Source organism: Camarhynchus parvulus, chromosome 15 (genome assembly GCF_901933205.1).
Source record: "Camarhynchus parvulus chromosome 15, STF_HiC, whole genome shotgun sequence".
Classification (NCBI taxonomy): Eukaryota; Metazoa; Chordata; class Aves; order Passeriformes; family Thraupidae; genus Camarhynchus; species Camarhynchus parvulus.
Window position 1 is genome coordinate 666,599 of NC_044585.1, and position 21,271 is coordinate 687,869.

General features: G+C 58.8%; 1 protein-coding gene across 1 annotated transcript in view; it reads left to right on the top strand.

Annotated features, from left to right (window-relative positions):
- The first annotated feature begins 819 nt into the window (after nucleotides 1-819).
- Nucleotides 820-21,271, top strand: part of RTN4R (reticulon 4 receptor) — a 92,067-nt gene continuing 71,615 nt past the window's right edge. The window contains exon 1 of the mRNA XM_030959256.1: nucleotides 820-1,319. Within this exon, the coding sequence (XP_030815116.1) occupies nucleotides 1,298-1,319 (22 nt within the window). The 5' untranslated portion in view covers nucleotides 820-1,297. The remainder of the gene's footprint in view (nucleotides 1,320-21,271) is intronic.

Genomic DNA, 21,271 nt, shown 5'->3' on the forward strand with positions numbered 1-21,271 from the left:
CACATCCACACATTGTCCACGGATCTGGTGGCAGCTGAAGCTCTGCCTAGCAGGACAGAGCCACCACCCCCCCATATCGTGGATGTTCAGCTTTCCCCGGCACAATCCTTCCCTCCTCCTTTCCCCACTGAGCAAATGAGTCCACTTAATAAAAATCCATCTTTCTGCTTCCCAGATGGGCCGGCTGCAGGTGGGATCTGCCTGTGCAGGAGCCCCTGTCCCTGCAGGCCAGGGAAGGGGGCCGGGGGGCTCAGCAGGGTGGGAATCCAGCTTCTCCCTGCTTCAGCTACAGCGAAACCCTCGGGCTCTGTGGGTAAACTGAGGCGAGCCGCTCTCCTTCCTGCCCCGGGGAGAGTGATCCCGAAGGGCAGGGACGGCGAGAGGGCTCAGCCACAGGGAGGAGTTCTCCAAGGGCTCTCTGACATCCTTCTCTCGGGAAAGCAGCGGCTCCGCGCCCGCAGCAGCCGAATCTGGTGAGGAAGAGGAGGCACCGCACGTTCGGATGTCTCTGGCCGCCTCCCCGGCGCGCAGATCCAGAGCAGGGGCAAACACCCGCCGAGGTCTCCGCTGCCTCCCGAGGGGCTCCGAGCCGCGGTGCCCGGGGCGGTGCGGGCGCGGCTGCGGCGGGAGCCGGGGAGGAGGGAGCGGGCCCGGTGCCCGCCGAGCCCGGCCGTCCCTCTCCGCCGCTTCCTTTAGGTGGCACCGCTCCTCCAGGAATGAGCTCCCGGCCCCGCGCAGCCCTGCCCGGGCCGCGGCCGCGCCGCGGGGGCTCCGCCGCGCACCGCACCGTCGGAGCGGCCCCTCCTCCCCTGGCCAGCCCGTGCCCGGCTCCCCCGTCCTCCCGCTCACTCCTCCAGCCAGTAAATCCGATCTAGGCTGATTCCTCTCACGTCAAACCACATGATCCCATAAAACATTCATCGCCTCTCCATCCCCGCTCGCTCGCCGCTCGCTCCCGGGATCCAGCGCAGCCGGCTCCGCTCCCCGCCGGGATCCGCCGCAGCCCCGGCCCCGTGCGTGCGGCGGGCGGGCGGGCGGAGCGAGGAGGAGGCAGCGAGGCAGGCGAGGCGAGGCGAGGCGAGGCAGGGAGGGGGAGCCTCGCCTGGATGCTGACTCCAGCTCGGGGGCTGCTCATTCCCCCGATGAGCGAGGGCACCGGGAGCGCCCCCCCCTCCCCGTGCGCCGCCGCTCCCCGCTCGGGCTGAAGTTTGGCTCCGGGATCTGCCCCGCTTTCCCAAGGATTGTACCGCTGCCGCTCCACTTTGCGCCTCCAGACGTGCCTTCCCCGACCCCTAAGATGAAGAGGGCGATAGCTGAAGGTACGTGCGCCCCGCTCTCCCTCCGCCGCCGCGGCTCCCCCGGGCAGGGCACGGCGGCCGCGGCCCCAACTTCGCCCGGCGCCGGGAACTTCCCTCGCCGCAACTTTTTTCCCCCGTGGGGTCTTCGGGAGCGGCCAAGGTCCCACGAGGAGAAGAGGGGCCGGGGGCCGGGCCGGGAGCGGGCGCTGGGGCCGGGAGAGGCGGCGGGGAGGGCGCGGGGGAGCGGGAGCGCCGCGGCTGCGGGAGCGGAGCGGAGGCGAGGCCGGAGGGGGAGCGAGCCCCGGGCACGGCTCGGCTCCAGCCGCGGAGCGCGGCAGCGGCAGGGAGGAGGACAGAGGGATGGTGGAAAGGGAGCAGCGGGGTGGAGGGAGAGCAGCGGGCTAAGCCCCCTCCAGCCGCCGCCCAGCCTGGCGTGGCTCAGATCGGCCTTGGGGTGACCGGGCGAAGTTGGTGCCTCCGGGGGAAGCGCGTCCGCATCCCGCACCCCGCATCCCGCACCTCGCATCCTGCGGCGGAGGCGCCGGACGGGCGGGAGAGGGGCTGGGGCAGCCCGGCTTGCCCCGCTCGCAGCCCGGCTTGCCCCGCTCGTAGCCCGGCTTGCCCCGCTCGTAGCCCGGCTTGCCCCGCTCGCAGCCCGGCCGCCGGAGCAGCCCCAGCCCCGCTCCCCGAGCCCGTCCCGCTCGCGGAGCCGCCGCACGGGGAAGTTCCCGGAGGCTCCGGGGGCTCCGCAGGGACAGCGGGTCCCGGGCTGCGGTGGGGGCTCCCCGCAGAGCCCAGGGTTCCGCCGCTTCGTGTTCGGAGCCAGAGGCTGGGAAGGGCTGGGGGTGCGGGGCTGGACCCGCTTTCCACTCGCTCGCAGCGCCGGGGGAGAGGCACGGAGCTCGCAGCCTGGCACGGCCGGGCTCTGCCCGAACCTTTTCCATGCGCTTCGGCGATAGCCTTCGCTTCCCGGCCCCGTGTGCGGGCTGGGGCTGGGGCTGGAGCTGGGGCTGGGGCTGGGGCTGGGGCTGGGGCTCTGAGGCTGGGCTGCCACAGGGGCCGGGGATGCGGCGGCTCCCGGAGCCCCCCGGTCCCGCCGCGCCGTGGCCGCTTGCGGGGGCTCCGGGGGCACCGGGACGCGGCCCCAGGTCGGGGGGCACACCGGGAGGGGCACTCGCTGCCGGGCTCAGCCCGCTGGAGCAGCGTGTGCCGCCCAGGTGTGCTCGCTGGGAGCCCTCAGCCCTCGGATTGCAGTTTGGAACGGGAGGGATGAGCCCACGGCGGGAGCTCCCGGGCCGGCCGGGGCTGGCCCGGGGAGGTTTGGGCGTGCGGAGCCTCTGCCTGCTCTGACTCTGCTCTGTGCCGTCTCCAGCTTCGCTTCCCGTTCCCGTCAGCGACACAGATATAATTCTCTTTTCCTTTCTATTTTGGAGGGCACTCTGGCTGATTTATTTGTGACGATCAAAGGACACATCCGAGCTGCGATCCACACCGCGCACTGCCTCCTCGAGAGGCTTTGTGTCGATGTGAAACGTGAAATGGCCAATTTATTGCTGTTTGGGGAACACCTCGGGAGCGGGCTCGGCTCTGGCAGCTTCTCCCCGGCCCGGAGGGGATGCTGAGAGCCGAGCCTCCATTTGCTGGGCTGCCGTGGGTGTGAGCCCGGGGCTCGGTGCCGGGCTGTGCCCGGGGCTCGGTGCCCCCTCGGCCGGTGCCGGGCTGTGCCCGGGGCTCTGTCAGAGCCGGGCGGTGCTGGGTGTGCCCCGATCCCCTCGCTCCATCCCCGCTGCCGCCGCTGCTGCAGCGCTGCTCTCCCCACGCACCGACACTCCCGGCTGCCGCCAGCACCGTGTGGAACAACACAGGGGATAATGAAATAGAAAAACTGTGTTACAACGGCTTTATTTATAGAACAAGGCTTGGAGGAGTTTGGGGTTGAATTATTTGCTTTTTTGCTGCAGTATATGAATTGCTCCTGTGAGAGGCTGGCTTGCTGGCAGGTTTGGCTGGAAAGTCCTCACGAACCTGGGGGATTCTGTTTAGCTGAGTGTCCATCCTGCTGGATCTGGACTACATTTCCCACTGTGGGCTGCCAGGATGCTTCAAGTGCCTTGTAAGCCAGAAATAGCCACCAGGGGCAGTTGGACAGGCAGAGCTTTCCCTGTTCTCAGCACTTGCTGCCTTATTAACACGATTCATTTTTACTGAAAAAGGGCTTTCTATGCTTATTCTTTTTTTTTTTCTTTTAACCCGAATACAAACGCCTGTAATATGAGAACCTACATCAACATCACCGATGGGAGAGCAGCTCTTTTTTTTCCTCTTGAGAGAAGACACCATTCATTGCATTATTCTGTGTTTCCTGTCTTTATAATGTAAATTTTTTATCAAGGGCCCGCTGCATTTTCTGGGCTTTGTCCCCCCTTTCCCAGCTGGCAGCACAGACCTCGAACCTGCATTGCATGGGCCCATCAAAGGCTGTGTTTGGAGAGGTTTTCTAAGGAGGAATGTGCTTAAAGAGGAATTTTAGGGCAAAAAGGTGGAGGTGCTGTTGCACCACTTGGTGCCTAGGCATTGAACCGGTGCAGACATCGTTGTTCCCTGCTGGATCTGGGATGTTTTCCCAGACAAAGCTGGGCCAGAGGAGGAGTTAATGAGAAGCAGTGAGGAGGTGTGGAGGGCTGTGGGCAGCACGTGCTGAACCAGCCGGGCCCCTCGTGAATTCCCTCAATGCCGAGCTCAGGAGCTCCGGGCTGGGCTTGGGAAAACCTGCCGGGAGCCTGGTGTGTCCATAAAGGAGTGGGAAGGACAGGGAGTGGCTGGTGGGAAGGAGCAAGGGGACATTTGTCACACAGCATCTCTCTCTGCTCTGCCCTGCTCCCTGCCCTGCTCCAGGGTCTGGAATGCAAGGGCAGGACAGTGGCTGTGGCTCCATCCGCTCATCCTGTGGAGCTGGGGCTGCCCAGCTGGGATCCCACATTCCCTGTGCCAGGCTGTGCCTGCTGCCACAGCCCCTGTGTAATCTTCTTCTGACCCCAGCAACGACTTGGGCCTCAGCTTTCCAAAGGAACAACCAGAATCCAGCAGCACAGATGGGAATTTTCCACATTTTTCATCTCAGAAGCAGCGAGGAGCCTGTGAGCTGGGGGCAGGGCAGGGGAGGATGCTCTGAGGCTGCTGCACCCCTGCACACACAGCCCTGCTCAGCCCTGCTCAGCCCTGCACAGCCCTGCCCAGCCCTGCACAGCCCGGCTGCCTGAGGGCACTGGGGCTCCTTCCCTTCCCTTCCCTTCCCTTCCCTTCCCTTCCCTTCCCTTCCCTTCCCTTCCCTTCCCTTCCCTTCCCTTCCCTTCCCTTCCCTTCCCTTCCCTTCCCTTCCCTTCCCTTCCCTTCCCTTCCCTTCCCTTCCTTCCCTTCCTTCCCTTCCTTCCTTCCCTTCCCTTCCCTTCCCTTCCCTTCCCTTCCCTTCCCTTCCTTCCCTTCCCTTCCCTTCCCTTCCCTTCCCATCCCATCCCATCCCATCCCATCCCATCCCATCCCATCCCATCCCATCCCCCTGAGCGATGCCCAAGGAGAGGGAAATGTCCCGAGCCAGAGCAGGAGGAGGCAGAGCCGTGCCCAAAGCCGAGCTCTGAGTTCTGCTCGGAGCCTGCCCCGGGCGCTGCAGCCGGGATTCACCTGCAGGGGCCGGGGAGGAGCCGCTCCCGCCCGGCTCAGGTGTTTGTTTGTCCTCTTCCCCTTGGACTTGCAATGCTCTCTGCTGCTGTCACCTTCAGTGAGACAGATCTCCGAGTGCCAGGCGCCTCTTTGGATGTTCCTCGAGAGGTTTTCTCTTTGTGCAGGAGGCACGGCCCCCGTGGAACAGGAGCACCCTGCAGCACTGCACGGGGGCTGGCACAGGCAGCAGCTCAGCCTGGGGCCTGCCAGGGCTGGGAGTGAATTTCTGGGAGGGCCTGTCCCTCCTGGGACTGTCTGGGAGGGCCTGTCCCTCGTGGCCATGTGGGCAGCTCTGTGCTGTGTCCCCGACCAGGTGGATGTGGCTGCGATTTGTGAGTGCCAGGGTATCAGGGCTCCTCCATCACAGCGCTGGGGAGGGAGCAGTGAGGCTGCTGAGACACAAATTCCACCTTCTGCTCCCCTTTCCTGCTGTGGCTGCAATTCCTGGAGGTTTCCAGAGGCTGAGGGAAAAGGAGACAATTGGACTGAAAAATCTTAATCAGCTGGCAGAGGCTGCGGGTGGATGCTGCCCTGCTCGTGCAGAGGTGCCAGGGGAATTCGTGCAGAGTTTGCTCAAATGTGCAAACTCACCTCAGGCTGAGCTGTGCATGCCTGACACTGCTGGGACACAGGGAATGGGCTCTGGCGGCTGCTCACCCTCTGGGTGGGGTTCACAGGGCTCTGGGGGCTCAGGGCCGGTGGGCAGAGCACATGTGATGGTGTGGCACAGGGCACAGCTGTGGTGTGGCACAGGAGGGCACAGCTGTGGTGTGGCACAGACAGAGCAGGGCACAGCTGTGGTGTGGCACAGCAGGGCACAGCTGTGGTGTGGCACAGCAGGGCACAGCTGTGGTGTGGCACAGACAGAGCAGGGCACAGCTGTGGTGTGGCACACACAGGGCACAGCTGTGGTGTGGCACAGACAGACAGGGCACAGCTGTGGTGTGGCACAGGAGGGCACAGCTGTGGTGTGGCACAGACAGGGCAGGGCACAGCTGTGGTGTGGCACTGAGGGCATAGCTGTGGTGTGGCACAGACAGACAGGGCACAGCTGTGGTGTGGCACAGCAGGGCACAGCTGTGGTGTGGCACACACAGACAGGGCACAGCTGTGGTGTGGCACAGCCCCTGCCCTGCCCGCTTTGCTTTCGGAGTGCTCCTGAAGGCCTCTGGAGTCTGCTCTTGTTTCTGCCTCCCCGGTATCCTTGTCCAGGTCACCGAGCCTCTCTGTGATGTCCTCTCAGCTTTTCCAGCCCTGCCCTCGCAGAGTGATGCCGAGTTCTGTCCCCGGGGACCCAGGGGATGCTAAACCGAGCCCAGAGCTGAGTGTGGAGGCTGAGCAGTCCCTGCTCACCTCCTCAGCAGTGCCACGGTGGCCGGTGACAGACGATGATCTCCTGAGGGCTGTTGCTGCGTCCACAGCAGGTTTGTGTCTCTGGGCTGGCCCACCTTCCTCCCAACCTTCACACTGCAGCTTTCCCAGCATTTATTGTCCCTCTCCCGGCACCAGGAGATTAGCAAAGCACTTGAGTTTTATTTGGAATCCTCCCTGGTTGTCAAGGAAAGCAGAAACACTCCACAAGCACATGCAAAGCATCAAGGAGACTGGAAACAAAGAAACACAAGCACTCCAACGCTGGGGTTTTTAGTTCAGTTTCTGGAGAGCTCAGCAGTTTGAGGCATCACCCTGGTGGCTCTCAAGGAGCAGTGCTGGCTCCTGTCTGCAGGAATGTTTGCTTTCATGAAATCATGGGATATTTTGGATATTATAATCTGGATACACCTGGAGGTACCTAAAGAACCTCTTGCTCAAAGCACAGCTGGTTTCAAAGCCATATCTGGCTGCTCAGGGGCTTGTCCTGCCCAGCATGGATGTCTTCCCAAGGATGGAGATGCCCTGTTCCCCTCCACAGCCTGGGTGGCAGCCCAGGCCCTTTGTCACCTGGCCTGGGTCACACCATGGGTGCTCCCTGTCCCTTTGGTGGCCTGGGGCTGCCTGGCTCTGTCCCTGGTGTGGCAGGGCTGGGGCAGGACCGATGGGGAACGTCGTGCTGGGGCCCTGTGAGCTCAGAGCAGGTGCTGGGGAGGCATCAAAGAGGGGTAAAAGCAGGGGTCACAGCCAGGTGCCACGGCAAGGACACCCAGGGTGGCAGCATGGGACACCCAGGGTCACAGTGGGACACCCAGGGTGGCAGCAGGGACACGCAGGGGGGCAGCAGGGACACGCAGGGTGGCAATGGGACACCCAGGGTGGCAGTGGGACACTCAGGGTGGCAGTGGGACACCCAGGGTGGCAGCAGGGACACCCAGGGTGGCAGTGGGACACCCAGGGTGACAATGGGACACCCAGGGTGGCAGCAGACCCTTGCAGACATTGTCCTGTGCCCGTGTTTGCTGTGTGGCTGCTCCTGGAGCAGCCCCTGGCCAGTTTGCTGGGGCCGGGTTGCAGCCCCCAGCCTGCAGTGTCACATCAATGGCAATGACACAGAGCTCCCTGCAGCCCTCAGACACCCCCTGTGCTGGAGCCTTTGCTGACCCCCTGCAGGGACAGGGACCCCTCTAGGGACACACAGGCCTGGCCACATCCCAGAGCCCCGCAGGTGCTGGGGGAGGCTCCGGAGCGGGGCTGTCGCACCTCAGCTCAGCTCTGGGATGTCTCTGTCCCAGCTTTGCAAAGCTCCAGTGGTGGAGCCTTGCTGGCCTTTCCCAGTACTGGAGCTGATGGAAAAGCTTCTCCTGGTGTGTGACCTGAAGCTCCCAGGCTGCAGCTCCTGGCTGTGGCTCCTGGCTGTGTCACCTGGCACACAAAGCTGTACTTTGCTCTGCCATCCTTTCAGCTGCCCTGGAGCAGCTGGGGGCTGGATTAAACCTCCCTTCACCTTCTCTTTGCCCAGCCCAACCATCGTAATTCCTGCTGCCTGACCCTGTAGGACATACCGGGACATGTGTTGGGCAGGAATTGCTCCCTGGCAGGGTGGGCAGGCCCTGGCACAGCTGGGGCTACCCCTGATCCCTGGCAGTGCCCAAGGCCAGGTTGGACACGAGTTGCAGCAGCCTGGGACAGTGGAGCTCCAGCCCCAGGCAGCCCAGGACAAGGGCTGGACATCAGTGTTGACGGTGGTCACAAGGGTTTTTGGGATGAAGGAAGAGACGAGATGGGCTCCATGATCAGAAGGCTTGATTTGTTATGTTATGATATAAGCACCTATTTAAACTATACTAAAAGAAAAAGAAAAGGAGAGTTTCCAGAAGCTGCTAGCTACCTAAGAAAAGTAAAGAATTATAACAAACCTTGCTCTCCCGGACTGTCTCCAAGAGAGCTCCCTCCTGCATTGGCCACCAACTCCAAACATCCAAACTGGGCCAATCCAGGCAGACCTGCCACATTCCACAGCAGCAGATAACCTATTGTTTATGTCTGGTTGCTGAACTTCTCAGCTTCAGCAGGAAAATCCTAAGAGAGGATTTTTCATAAAAGAAATATCTGTGACACATCAGCTCCTTCTTCCTTCCAGGAGCTGCATCCTGAGAGCCTCCAAACCCTTTTGGTGCTTGGTGACTGGAGCTGACTCCCAGGAAGCTCCTTGTCCAGCATTTCTGTCCTTGATCCGTGCTCTGAGAGCCTTTATTGTCAGCTGTGCTCTCATCCCACCGCAGCTGCAATTCCACAGGAAAGCAGAGGGATCCAGGGCAGAGGGAGGCTCAGGGCCTGGATGGAGTTTCCATCCCAGGCCAGCTTTTCTCCTGCCTGGATGGAGTTTCCATCCCAGCTGTCACTATTGGACACGAAAGAATGCAAGCACACCACTGTTCTTCAGGTGAAGGAAGGAAGAGAAGTTATTTCCCTGACTCTAACATTTCTAGTTTTCCAAAAGTGACAGTGGATTGGAGGGTGATAGGGACACCTCTCCAATGACACTGGTTAAACCAACAGTCCATCAACTCTCTCCTCCTCCATAAAAGAAGACAAAACAATCAGTTATTTACAGAAAGTGTCTGAAAAAGTTCACCACAAGAATGTCCATATCAGAAGGCCTAGAAAGGCTTAAAAAACCAGGGTGACATCCAGCCCAGCTTTTCTCCTGCCTGGATGGAGTTTCCATCCCAGCCCAGCTTTTCTCCTGCCTGGATGGAGTTTCCAGCCCAGCCCAGCTTTTCTGGGTCCCGCTGGAGCTGGACACGTTCCCTCGCTGGCTCTGGGAGTGCTGGTGCCTTTCCAGCGCTCTGTGCTTTGTTTTCTCTCTCCGTGCTGCACCTTCTGCTGGAAACAAAGGGATGTTTGCATTCCAGCGCGATGCCTCCCTTTCCTCCCCGAGTGCAGGGGATAATTACAGTGCCTTGCACTAATTGATCCCTTATTAGTGCTAATTGTGATTTACGTGGTGCTTTAGGAAGGGGCATTTCTGTGGCAGAAGTGATGCTCTAATGTCACACTTGTGATGTGTCACCTCATCTCCCGTGAGCTGCTCGTGGGGGAAGCGGGTTCACTTTTATTTTTTTGTTAAAAACCAATCTTTTGCAAGAACCATCTGGCTGCTAAATTCTCCTCCCGGAGCTGTGCGGTTTGCAGGGAGCTCATTTGCGTCTTTAGCTACTAAAGAGGAAGTAAAAGTGACTGATTAGTCTGAGACTGGGACCATTCACATCAAAGTGACAGATTTTGCGAGCTGGATTTGGGGAAGTGTTTAAAACTGGTGTGTTTTCATTAAATTTTGAAGGCTGTGGGCAGAAGTGCGCTCTGGGCGCTGCAGCTCAGGCTCAGCCCTGCACCCTGGGTTCTTCTGTCACTGTGAATTGTGGGGCTGCTCAAATTTCCCTCTGCTTGTTTGATGACTTTAAATATTGATTTTAATTGTGCCTCTTTCTTAAGGCTGTGAGTGCTGGTGGGAGCCATGGACAATGATCCCTGAGCACAACACAGCCACGTGCACTGGGAGGGGGGAACTCAGCCTGGCTCTCTGCACAGGGGAGGGAGAGAAAGGAAAATTCCTGTGGAGCCCCCAAACTCAGCTTTCCCTGCTCCCATGGGGGCTTTGCAGGGATGTGCCATGAGCTGCTGGCCAGGCTGGGCTCTCAGAAGCCCTTTGGGGGTGCTAGGGTGAGGCTGGCAGGGCTCCACACTCTCCCCTGTCCAGAGGGGTCCTCGGAAAGCCTCAGAGCAAATCCAGAGTTTGGGAATGTGGGATTTGTCTGTGCAGAGAGAAATGGTCAGTGGGAGCCAGCAGGACCTGTGGGACTTGCACTGCAAGGATCTGGAGGGACAGAACACGGGAATGGCTCCAAACTGAGAGTGAGTGGGTCTAGATTGGATATCAGGGGAGATCCTTCCCCATGAGGGTGGGCAGGCCCTGGCACAGGGTGCCCAGAGCAGCTGGGGCTGCCCCTGGATCCCTGGCAGTGCCCAAGGCCAGGCTGGACATTGGGGCTGGGAGCACCTGGGACAGTGGGAGGTGTCCCTGCCATGGCAGGGGTGGCACTGGGTGGGCTCTGATGTCCCTTCCAACCCAACCATTCTGGGATTGCACATCCCTGGGCCACTGGCATGTTTTCAGAGCACTGGGAGCTGTGCTGTCCCTCTCCCTGTGCCCAGGTTCCTTCCCAAGCACACACCCTGATGGATGTGGCCCTGATCAATGCTCTGTGGCCGAGCAAACACGGTTAGCATTGGCTTTACACTAGAGGGCTGTCTGTCCCTTTCCCTTTGAGAGCAGCCCTTGTGCCGGGATCCCAGTTTGATCCCGGGGTGGGGAGGCTGCAGGCCGGTGCGTGGTGCTCAGCTCTGCTCTCTGTGCTGCTCACAGCAGCCGTGCCCGGGCTCAGGGGCCCTTCGGAGCTGTTTCTGGTCAAGTGGAGCTCTCTGGCTCTGCCCCCTGCCCAGCCCAGCAGGAAGCAGCAGCTTCCACACAGGATTCCTTCCCCTCCTGCTCTTCCAGGCCCCTTTTGCTGTCAGGAGTGGGGCACTCTGGCAGCACAGGGCTGCTCTGGGTTTCCAGGAGTGTGGGGGCATTTCCTGCCTCTGCCCTGCCCTGCCCTGCCCTGGTGAGGACCTGCAGCCCTGAACATCTGCACATCCAGCTTGGGCTGACAGACAGGAATTGCTCTGGAAATGGCTCTGGGGGCTGGAGGAGCCTTCAGTGTCCCAGGGCTGAAAGAGATTTGGTGTGGGAATCTACAAAATCAGAGGGTTTTGGGAAAGCTGCAAAAGGCAGGCTCAGAGACAGCAGAACTGTGATTGGAGCTAAGCAGCAGCCATGAGATTGGTCAGCAGAAAAATTGTTTAAACTGTAGAAAAGCAAGGACAAATAGAGCAATGGTCTGTGTATTAATGCTTGTCTAGAATAACTCCCTAATCTACAGAAAAGTTTATCTAGTGAGATGTTAGGAAGTTTGAAGCTCAATAATGGAGCTCTGTGCATTGTGTTTTAAGGCTCACAATCAGGTCTTGTATTTGAAATAAGCAAGCATTGTTTAACCAAAGGTACCTGTGCTTATAGTGGTTGGATAGAACTACTGTCAATGTGCTTTTGCTTTGTGTGATTGGTCAAAAAACTTATAAAGTGAGTTGTAACATTAAGTTCTTTGTTTGCTGCCTGGGATGTGAGCTGCTGGCATCTTCCCATTGTCATCACCATGTAATGAGAGTGATGGTGGACAATCAAACAGCTCAAGGCATGTTCCCAGCAGCCCTGCCCTGTTTGTGATTTGTACAGAGCCCCCAGCCAGTGTCACTTGACAGCTTCTGTGTCGTTATAGGACACAAAATAAAACAATGGGGACACACAACTCTCCAGGGTAGAAAAGAGAGTGTTTAATTTCTGACCTTAACATTTATGGATTTCCAAAAGTGACAGTGGATTGGAGGGTGACAGTGCCACCTCTCCAATGACACTGGACAGACCAACAGCCCATCAAATTTCTCCTGTTCCATAAAAGAATGCAAAACAATAAGATATTTACATAAAGTGTGTGAGAAAGTTTGTTACAAGAATGTAAACATCAGAAGGCTTAGAAAATCTTAAAAAATCAGGGCGGCACTTCTGCCTGAAGGTTCAGCTGGGACAGCTCCTCTGGCTGTCACCTGCAGGGCTGGGACCTCTGGGGACATTGCCACCATGAAGCCTGGTTGCTTTGGTCCCCTGCTGCCATTTGTTTCATGGAATCACAGAATACCCTGAGCTGGGACCCCCAGGACCATCCAGCCCCTGTCCAGACCCCCAACAACCCCACCCTGTCCATCCCTGGCAGTGCTGTCCAAAGGCTCCTGGAGCTCTGGCAGCCTCGGGGCCGTGCCCATTCCCTGGGCAGCCTGGGCAGTGCCAGCACCCTCTGGGGGAAGAACCTTGCCCTGAGCTCAGCCTGAGCTGCCCTGGCCCAGCTTCCTGCTGGTTGAATTGAATTGATTTGTTTCATTCTGTCCACACTCCCCTTTAACCCAGGTAAAGACAGAACCAGCTGGAGCCTGCCTGTGCCTGACAGACATGGTTTGAATTCAGGCCTGCCTGGAGAATTCCAAACACAGCCCCTCAGTGCCTGCCCTGTGCCTCATGCCCTGCATTTGTGGCACTGCTTTTTCCTCCTCCTGGATGCCTGGGCAGTCCCTGTTTGGCTCAGTTTGGGCAGAAGTGGTGAGAACTGAGAGCAGCCCTGGCCAAGGGTGAGCAGGGCTGGGGCTGGGAATGAGCTGGGATGGCCAGGAGGGATGGAGGGGGCTCTGGTGGGTGCTGGGAGCACTCAGGGGCTGTGCCCAGCACACACTCTGGTGTCACTATAGGACATGAATGAACACAAGCTCACACCGCTGTTTTCAAGGTGAATAGAAAAGGGAAGTTTATTTCCTGACTCCAGCATTTATAGTTTCCCAAAAGTGACAGCAGATTGGAGGGTGACAGTGCCAACTCTCCAATGACACTGGACAAACCAACAGTCCATCAACTCTCTCCTCCTCCATAAAGGAATGCAAAACAATGAGTTATTTACAGAAAGTGTGTGAGAAAGTTCACTACAAGAATGTCAGCATCAGAAGGCTTAGAAAATCTTTAAAAACCAGGGTGACACTCAAGTGCAGAGGGTGATTCCTTGGCACAAGTTGGTTTAGGAGCTCCAGGCACTTCTCTCCCTCCCTCAGTTTGTCCCTGATGTGTCCTGAGGGGGGCAGGGGTGAACGATGGTGATGCTGAGCTCTGAGGGGTGGCACTGACCCCAGGGATGGTGTGGGACACTGCTGGGCCGTGGGGACCAGGGCTTGGACTGCTCTGCATCCACCACCCACGGCTGGGGCAGCAGTGGCAGCAGTGTCCCTGCTGTCCCCAGGGCTCAGGACAGGGATGTCCCCAGGCCCAGGGTCCCTTTGGTGCTCAGGGTCACTGCTGCAGGCAGCATGCCCTGCTGTCCCTGTCCTGCAGCCAGGGCACAGCTGGAGCTGTGGGCAGGCAGGGGGCCCTAAGGCTGGGGTGGGAGCGCTGCTGTGACAGCCCCTAAAGCTCTGTGGGATGTCTGGGTGTGCTCCACCCTCTGCAGGTGTGAGATGTGAGCACTGGGGCTGTGCTGGCCCTGGGGTCACCCCGTGGGACAGGGGCAGGGCCAGCCCTGCTGTCCAGACCATGGTTTAGTGACAGAGGGGCCAGCAGCCCCCCAGCACCTCCCCTGGGTGTGCCAGAGCACGAGGCCCTCCTGATAATCCCTGCCAGCTCATGCCAGCCTGTCTGCCTGCTGAGGAGGGGACACCAGGTCTGAGTGCCCCTGCTCGGGCTCAATGTCCCTGGGGGTGACCCAGTGCCCTGTGGCACTGCAGGGACAGCGAGGCAGCTGCTCTAAACCAGGGCCTGCAGCTGAAAAAGCCCTGGGAGCCCTCCCTGCTCAGGGCTGCTGTTTGCTGTGCTCTCTGACCCAGAGAGATCCAGAGTGAAAGGTGTGAGCCCAGCACTTGGCATGGGCACAGGGGGAATGATATTGGTATCACCAGTATTGCAGACAGGATGTGCCTGGGCTTGTGTGGCCCTTGGTGCTGAACCAAACAGCAGCAACTGTGGTGTTTCACCCCACAGACACTTTGGGCTATATGGGTGTGTGGTGTTTCACCCCACAGACACTTTTGGCTGGCTGGGTGTGTGGTGTTTCACCCCACAGACACTTTGTGGCTACCCCACAGCCTTGGCTGGCTGGGTGTGTGGTGTTTCACCCCACAGACACTTTGGGCTGGCTGGTGTGTGGTGTTTCACCCCACAGACACTTTTGGCTGGCTGGGTGTGTGGTGTTTCACCCCACAGACACTTTGGGCTGGCTGGGTGCTGCAGCTGGGCACTGCAGACAAGTCCAGGCCTGCAGGAGCTCTGGTGGTGCTGGGATGGAGCTTCCCCCAGAACAGGATCTGCTCCTCAGGTTTCCCTCTGTGCAGAAGCTTTAAGGCGATGGTGAAGGAAAGGAGTCGGTTCTGATGGAGGGTTTGGATCCAGAGCTTTATTCTGGCCCACAGGCCTCTGAATGCAGCACCAGCTCCAACAGAACTCCCTGAGCCCGTGGCTGCTGCTCCTTTGAACCCCGGGGAGAGGGGCAGGGAAGGGGTCGGGAGCCACCAAGCAGGGACAGGAGGGGAGGGACAAAGGACACCTGGATGGCCCAATGTCCCCAGGGGTAGAGGGCATCCTTTGGATCTGCCAATCACTCTGTGCCCTTCTGGAATGCCAGGACTGACAGACAGTGCTGGGAGGGGAAAGGAGAGGTGATTGACACACCTGGGAGGGAATCATCGGGGGAGAGACCCAGGGTTCTGATGTGAACCCTGAAATCACCCTGCAACGGGAAGGGATGGTGGAGTCAGGGCTCTGATGGCACGGGAATTGTCACCGTGCTGGGAGCCAGAACCTGCTGGGCGTGCAGAGAGGACAAGGAGCGAGCAGGGACTGCCAGGGCACTCACAGCTGTGGGGACACCCTGCTGGGGCAGCTGCCCTGGTGCCCTGGGAGGAGCAGGGATGGGCACAGCCCCTGGCCAGGACAGGCACAGCCCCTGGGGACCAGCGTGGAAAAAAGTCACAGAGCAGGGACATGCCTGGCTGTGTGACACTGGGGCTGGGTCTGTGACACTGGGACTGGCTGTGTGACACTGGGGCTGGCAGTGTGACACTGCACATGTAGGGCTGGCTGGGTGACCCTGGGACTGGCTGTGTGACACTGTTCCTCCCCCTGTGAGCTGCCCCAGGGGCTCTCCCTGCGCTCTGGGAGCCTCAGGCTGAGCCTGAGTGCTGTCCTTGCTCAGCCAGGGCCAGCCCTGCCCTCCTGGCTTGGTCACTTGGGTGTGTGACCACGCCAGGGGTGTCATGGGAGCTCTGTGCTCATCTGGGCCCCTTGGAGCTCTGCTGGGCAGGTTTCTGTGGGTGTGGGGCCTCCCTGGAGTGCTGCAGTCTCAAGGGCACCGTTGGAGCAGATGTGGTGTTAGGAAATGCAGAGGGGGCTCTGTGGCCCTTCCCAGGAGCATCCCTGCTGTCCCTCCCCGGGACAAGGAGCTGGTGCTGTTTCCTCCTCCCTGCCCTGGGCTGCTCTGCAGGGGCAGGGTCACAGTGGTGTCCCTCACTGCCTGTGGTCCTTTGCTTTGCTCCCGCCCAGGACCAAAGGCCACTGTGGAGAGTCACAGAACCATGGAATCATTAGGGCTGGAAAAGATCTCCAAGATCATCAAATCCAACCTCTGACCAACACCCCTGGCCACCAAACCATATTGTGAAGTGCCAGGTCTGCTCACTTTTTGAACACCTCCAGGGATAAACACCTCCAGCTGATAAAAAAATCTCCAAACCCCATTCCAAAGCAGCAAAACACAGGAGAAGCAACCAGATAATTATTGTTTTCATTGACTCCAGCTGTGACTCCAGCCTGTTCCAGGGCCTGACCACCCTTTGAGTGAGGAAATTGTCCCTGATTTCCAGCCTGAAGCTCCCTTGGTGTGCAGCTTGAGGCCGTTTCCCCTTTCCCACCTGCCCAGGAAGGTGCCTGGTGCCCCCTGAGCAGGTCCCTGAGCCCTGCTGGCACAGGTGGGCAGCAGCTCCTCCTGGCTGCCTGCCTGGCTCTCTGCAGCAGCACAGGGAATATGCAAATTTAACCTTTGCATTTTCTGTGCTGTTCTTTTCCTGGGAAATGTCACCGGGGGCACCAAGCTGGGATCGCCTGGCACTGGGGGAAAGAGCAGCAGTGGTGTGTGCCTGGCTTCTGGGGAGGATCCAGCGTGGAGCTGCCTCCTCCAGGGAGGGCTCTGGGAGCTGCCCTGCCCTGCCCTGATGTCTGCAGGGATGGTGTCTTGGTTTGGAAAGACAGGAGTTTGCTAAGGAAGGCAGGAGCCTCCCCTGAAATGGAGAATGTAAACCCTCCCCACCCCTCCAAATTGCTATAATTTTAAATTAAGGGGCTCTCAGGCAAAGATATGGGAGCAGGAAATAACAGTTCTTTGATAGGGAAGGGAAAAAAAAAGGGATAAAATAAACAATGCAGTGCACTAGAACAACACTGCCAGAGTCAGAACCCAACCTGACACCCTGTGGGTCAGGGTGTTGGCAGCAGTCCCATTGGAATTGTGGCTCAGCCCTCCTGCAGTGTCAGGGGTGGTTCTGTTGGAGCAGGGATCCTGGAGAAAGGTGCAGTCTCTGCCTCTGAAGATCCAGGGGAAGAAGAGGCAGCTGCTGTTCCTCTGGGAAATCCAGTGCAGAAGCCGTGCTGGTGTTCCAGAATCTCCAGATTATATCCAGGCAGGAATGCTTGGCTCCTCCCTCTGGGCTCACATCTCCCAATGGGATGCTGTAGTTCTTATCAGCCATGCAGGGACATTCAATAGTCTGTTATCAGCAATGTCCCCTCCCAGGGAGGTGTGAATGTGGTCACTCAATGAGAGAGGTAAAGCAAACTGCTCACTTGACAAAGGTAATCAGCCATACAGATGGTAATTGAAAACATCTTGCATTGCAATCTGCAACAGATGGATGGATGGGATGGGGATGGGATGGGATGGGATGGGATGGGATGGGATGGGATGGGATGGGATGGGATGGGATGGGTGACTGGAGCCAGCTCCAGTGCCAGAGGGAGGTTGTGTCCCTCGTGTCCCCAAGGCTGGGGGAGCTATCGAGAGTGCCACATCTGCTGCTGCTGGGAAATGCCTGGGACGCAGTGCTGTGCTCCAGGGATGGATCCAGAGGCTGCTGCTGTGGCAGGAGGGAGCTCCCTGTTTGCCTGGAGACAGGAGGGGAATCCCAGCTGGCAGAGCTGGCAGTGGCTGATGGGACTGTCCCAGCTCAGCCCAGACCGAGGTGAAGGGCTGGGATTATTCCTGGGAAGCACCTGTAGGATAAACAAGATGGGGGTTGCAGTGCAGGCAGGACTGACTGTGGGCGGGAGAGGAATTTCAGCACCAGAATAACCAAAGCCTTTATTAACACCCCTGAATGTGCTGCCACATTGGCTTTGTGGCTTTTGGCAGCCCCTGCCAGGGTGGATGTGCTGATCTCCGCACCATTCTCATGGAAAAATTCCATAATTCCACTGAGGAGCAGCTGAGGGAGCTGGGAAGGGGCTCAGCCTGGAGCAAAGGAGGCTCAGGGGGGACCTTGTGGCTCTGCACAGCTCCTGCCAGGAGGGGACAGCCGGGGGGGTCGGGCTGTGCTCCAGGGAACAGGGACAGGAGCAGAGGGAACGGCCTCAGGCTGGGCCAGGGCAGCTCAGGGTGGATTTTGGGAACATTTCCAATGACTGAAAGGGTGGTCAGGCACTGGCACAGCTGCCCAGGGCAGGGCTGGATCCCCATCCCTGGAGGTGCTCCCAAAACTGTGCGGGTGAGGCACTGGGACAGGGCTCAGTGCTGAACGTGCTGCTGCTGGCTCCGCGGTTGGACTCAACAATCTCAGGGGCTTTGTCCAACCCAGACAATTCTGTGATTCCCATGGGCTGTGCCAGCCCCAGCTCTGGGTTCTGTGATTCTGTGGGGGCTGTGCCAGCCCCAGCTCTGGGTCCTGTGGTTCCCCATGGGCTGTGCCAGCCCCAGCTCTGGGTTCTGTGGTTCCCCATGGGCTGTGCCAGCCCCAGCTCTGGGCCTGTGGTTCCCATGGGCTGTGCCAGCCCCAGCTCTGGTTCTGTGGTTCCTGTGGGCTGGCACAGCCCATGGGAGTCACAGAACCCTGGGTCTGAGGGGTGGGAGAGCTCCCCAGGCTCTGTCCTGGGGCTGGGATGGGAAGGTGGGAGCAGGGCAGGGATGTGTTTCCATTCCTGGGCAACCCCAGAGCACCTGGCCAGGGGTGGGGCCACTCAGGGGACACTGGGACAGGCTCCTGGGGACAAGAGGGACAGAGCAGGGACAGCCCAGGGCCAGGCAGGCTCTGCAAGGTGTGGGATTATTACAGCCAAAGGCACCTGGGGACTGGAGCATCCCCAGCTCACAGCAGGGGCTGCTCTGGAACATTCCCTGCCCAGCACTCACAGGAGCAAGGCCTGTGATAGCCACGGGATTTTCTGGTGATAGCCATGGGATCTTCTGGTGATAGCCACGGGATTTTCTGGTGATAGCCACGGGATCTTCTGGTGATAGCCACGGGATTTTCTGGTGATAGCCATGGGATTTTCTGGTGATAGCCACGGGATTTTCTGGTGATAGCCATGGGATTTTCTGGTGATAGCCACGGGATTTTCTGGTGATAGCTATGGGATCTTCTGGTGATATCACAGGATTTTCTAGTGATAGCCATGGGATTTTCTGGTGATAGCCATGGGATTTTCTGGTGATAGCCACAGGATTTTCCTGGGCCTATCCATAGGAAACAGGGAGAACCAGGCCAGCTTTTTAATGCCTCAGAGAAGAGCCTCATTCCAAAGATGAGAACAAAATTTATCCCTTTTTTCATGTGAACCATTTTAAGGAGCATCTTTAGGCTGGGTGGCAGATGGGAATGGCCAAGGTCTGGTTTATTTATTCTTTACTCAGAGGGTGGGCAGGCCCTGGCACAGGGTGCCCAGAGCAGCTGGGGCTGCCCCTGGATCCCTGGCAGTGCCCAAGGCCAGGCTGGACATTGGGGCTGGGAGCAGCCTGGGACAGTGGGAGGTGTCCCTGCCATGGCAGGGGTGGCACTGGATGGGCTTTAAGGGCTTTTCAAACCCAAACCACTCTGGGATTCTGTGATTCTGAGCTCTGGGGCAGAGCTGCTGCTTCCCAAATCCCTTCAGGAGCAAACATGGGCTGCTGGTGCAGATGTGGAGCTGCCCCTGGCAGGGGAGGCAGCAGAGGGCTCAGAGGCACTGCCTGTTTTCCCAGCCAGGGAGAAGCATGTCCTGGTGTAATTGCCTGGCTTCTTTGGAAAAAAAACCCACTGTAGTTCCTAGAAATTCAATATTGAAAGCACTGAGTAGGACCCTCTGTGGATTAATTTTGAGGAGAGAAGAAGAATGAGGAATTTAATGCTCACTCTAATGAATGTCAATCTTCTCTCTTAATGAATAGGAATCACAGTTTGCTGCACATTGTTGGGAAATGAAAAGCATCCTAAGTTCCATTCAGTTCCTCTTTTTTTTCTGTTCCCCTTTCTTTCTTTTCTCCCCTCTTTGAGCGAGATAATGCTGTGCACAGCAGATGTGAACATTCATTTGTGAGCACGGAGGATTTTTATCTCTCCCTGTACAAGGCAAGGCTCTCCTTCAGCTGAGCTTTGTAAAATTTCCTGTACAATCCAAACATTGCTTCAGAGCTGGATCCTTCACAGCCAGCTGGGGTGGGGTTTGTCCCTTTTTCTTGGGAAACCATCCTGAAAATGCAGAGCAGAGCTGGCCCAGCGTGTGCTTGATGTGTTTGCTGCTCTCAGCCCTGGCTTTGCTGCTTGGAGTGGCAGAGCTGAGGCTCTGGTGCCACTGTCACCCTGGAAGGGACACAAAAGGACACAAACCCCCCCCCCAGACCCCATGGCATCCCTTCCCTTGGCAGAGGGATGCCCAGGGGTGATGCCAGGGGGGTTGCAGCAGGAGCTCTGGCTTTGGGAAAGTTCTGTGGCTGGCACAGGGCAGGGCAGAACCCGGGGATCCAGCCAGGACAGGGGAACTGCCCAGCACTGCCCAGCCCTGGGCCTCAGCTCCTGCCTCTGCTGGGGGATGGATGGATGGATGGATGGATGGATGGATGGATGGATGGATGGATGGATGGATGGATGGATGGATGGATGGATGGATGGATGGATGGCCCAGGGCCTCTGCAGCAGCACAGCAGCCCCATTGCAGCAGCACAGCAGCCCTATTGCAGCACAGCACCCCCATTGCAGCACAGCACCCCCATTGCAGCACAGCACTCCATTGCAGCTGGGGTGGGGTTCTGTGGGCAGCAGAGCCCTCTGAGTGCCAGGAGCCTCCTGGTTCCTGTCCTGCTCCATGGCAGCTCCTGGCCTGGGGAGAGCCACAGGCCAAGGGATCCCCTGGAACTGCTGTGGGGTCAGGGGATCCCCTGGAACTGCTGTGGGGTCAGGGGATCTCCTGGAACTGCTGAGGGGTCAGGGCATCCCCTGGATCTGCTGAGGGGTCAGGGGATCTCCTGGATCTGCTGAGGGGTCAGGGGATCTCCTGGAACTGCTGAGGGACCAGGGGATCTCCTGGAACTGCTGAGGGGTCAGGGGATCTCCTGGAACTGCTGAGAGACCAGGGGATCTCCTGGAACTGCTGAGCTCTGGCTGAGGGCTCAGCCCAGCCAGCCTGGCCATCTGCCCTTCTCCATGGCTCTGTTTGGATCAGGGGGTCACCTCAGACCCTGGGGACAGTCTGGGGACACCCAGCACGGGCCCTGGCACTGGAGACAGCAGCAGCAGCTGCTGGGGCTGCCAGGAGAAGGCTCCGTGGCTTCTGGGGCTTGGGAGGGACTTGGGGTGTACATGGGGGCATTTGGGGGGTACATGGGGGATTTGGGGGGTACATGGGGGATTTGGGGTGTATGTGGAAGTTTGGGGTGTACATGGAGACTTTGGGGTGTATGTCAGGGTTTGGGGTGTGTATGGGGGCTTTGGTCTGTATGTGGAGGTTTGGGGTGTATGTCAAGGTTTGGGGTGTACATGAAGACTTTGGGGTGAATGTGGAGGTTCGGGGTGTACATGGAGACTCTGGGGTCTGTGTGAGGTTTGGGGTCTCTGTGGGGGCTCTGAGAGGTGTGAGTGGAGGATTGAGGTGTACATGGAGGTTTTGGGGTCTCTGTGAGGTTTTGGGGTCTCTGTGAGGTTTGGGGGCTCTGAGGTGTGAGTGGAGGTTTGGGGTGTGT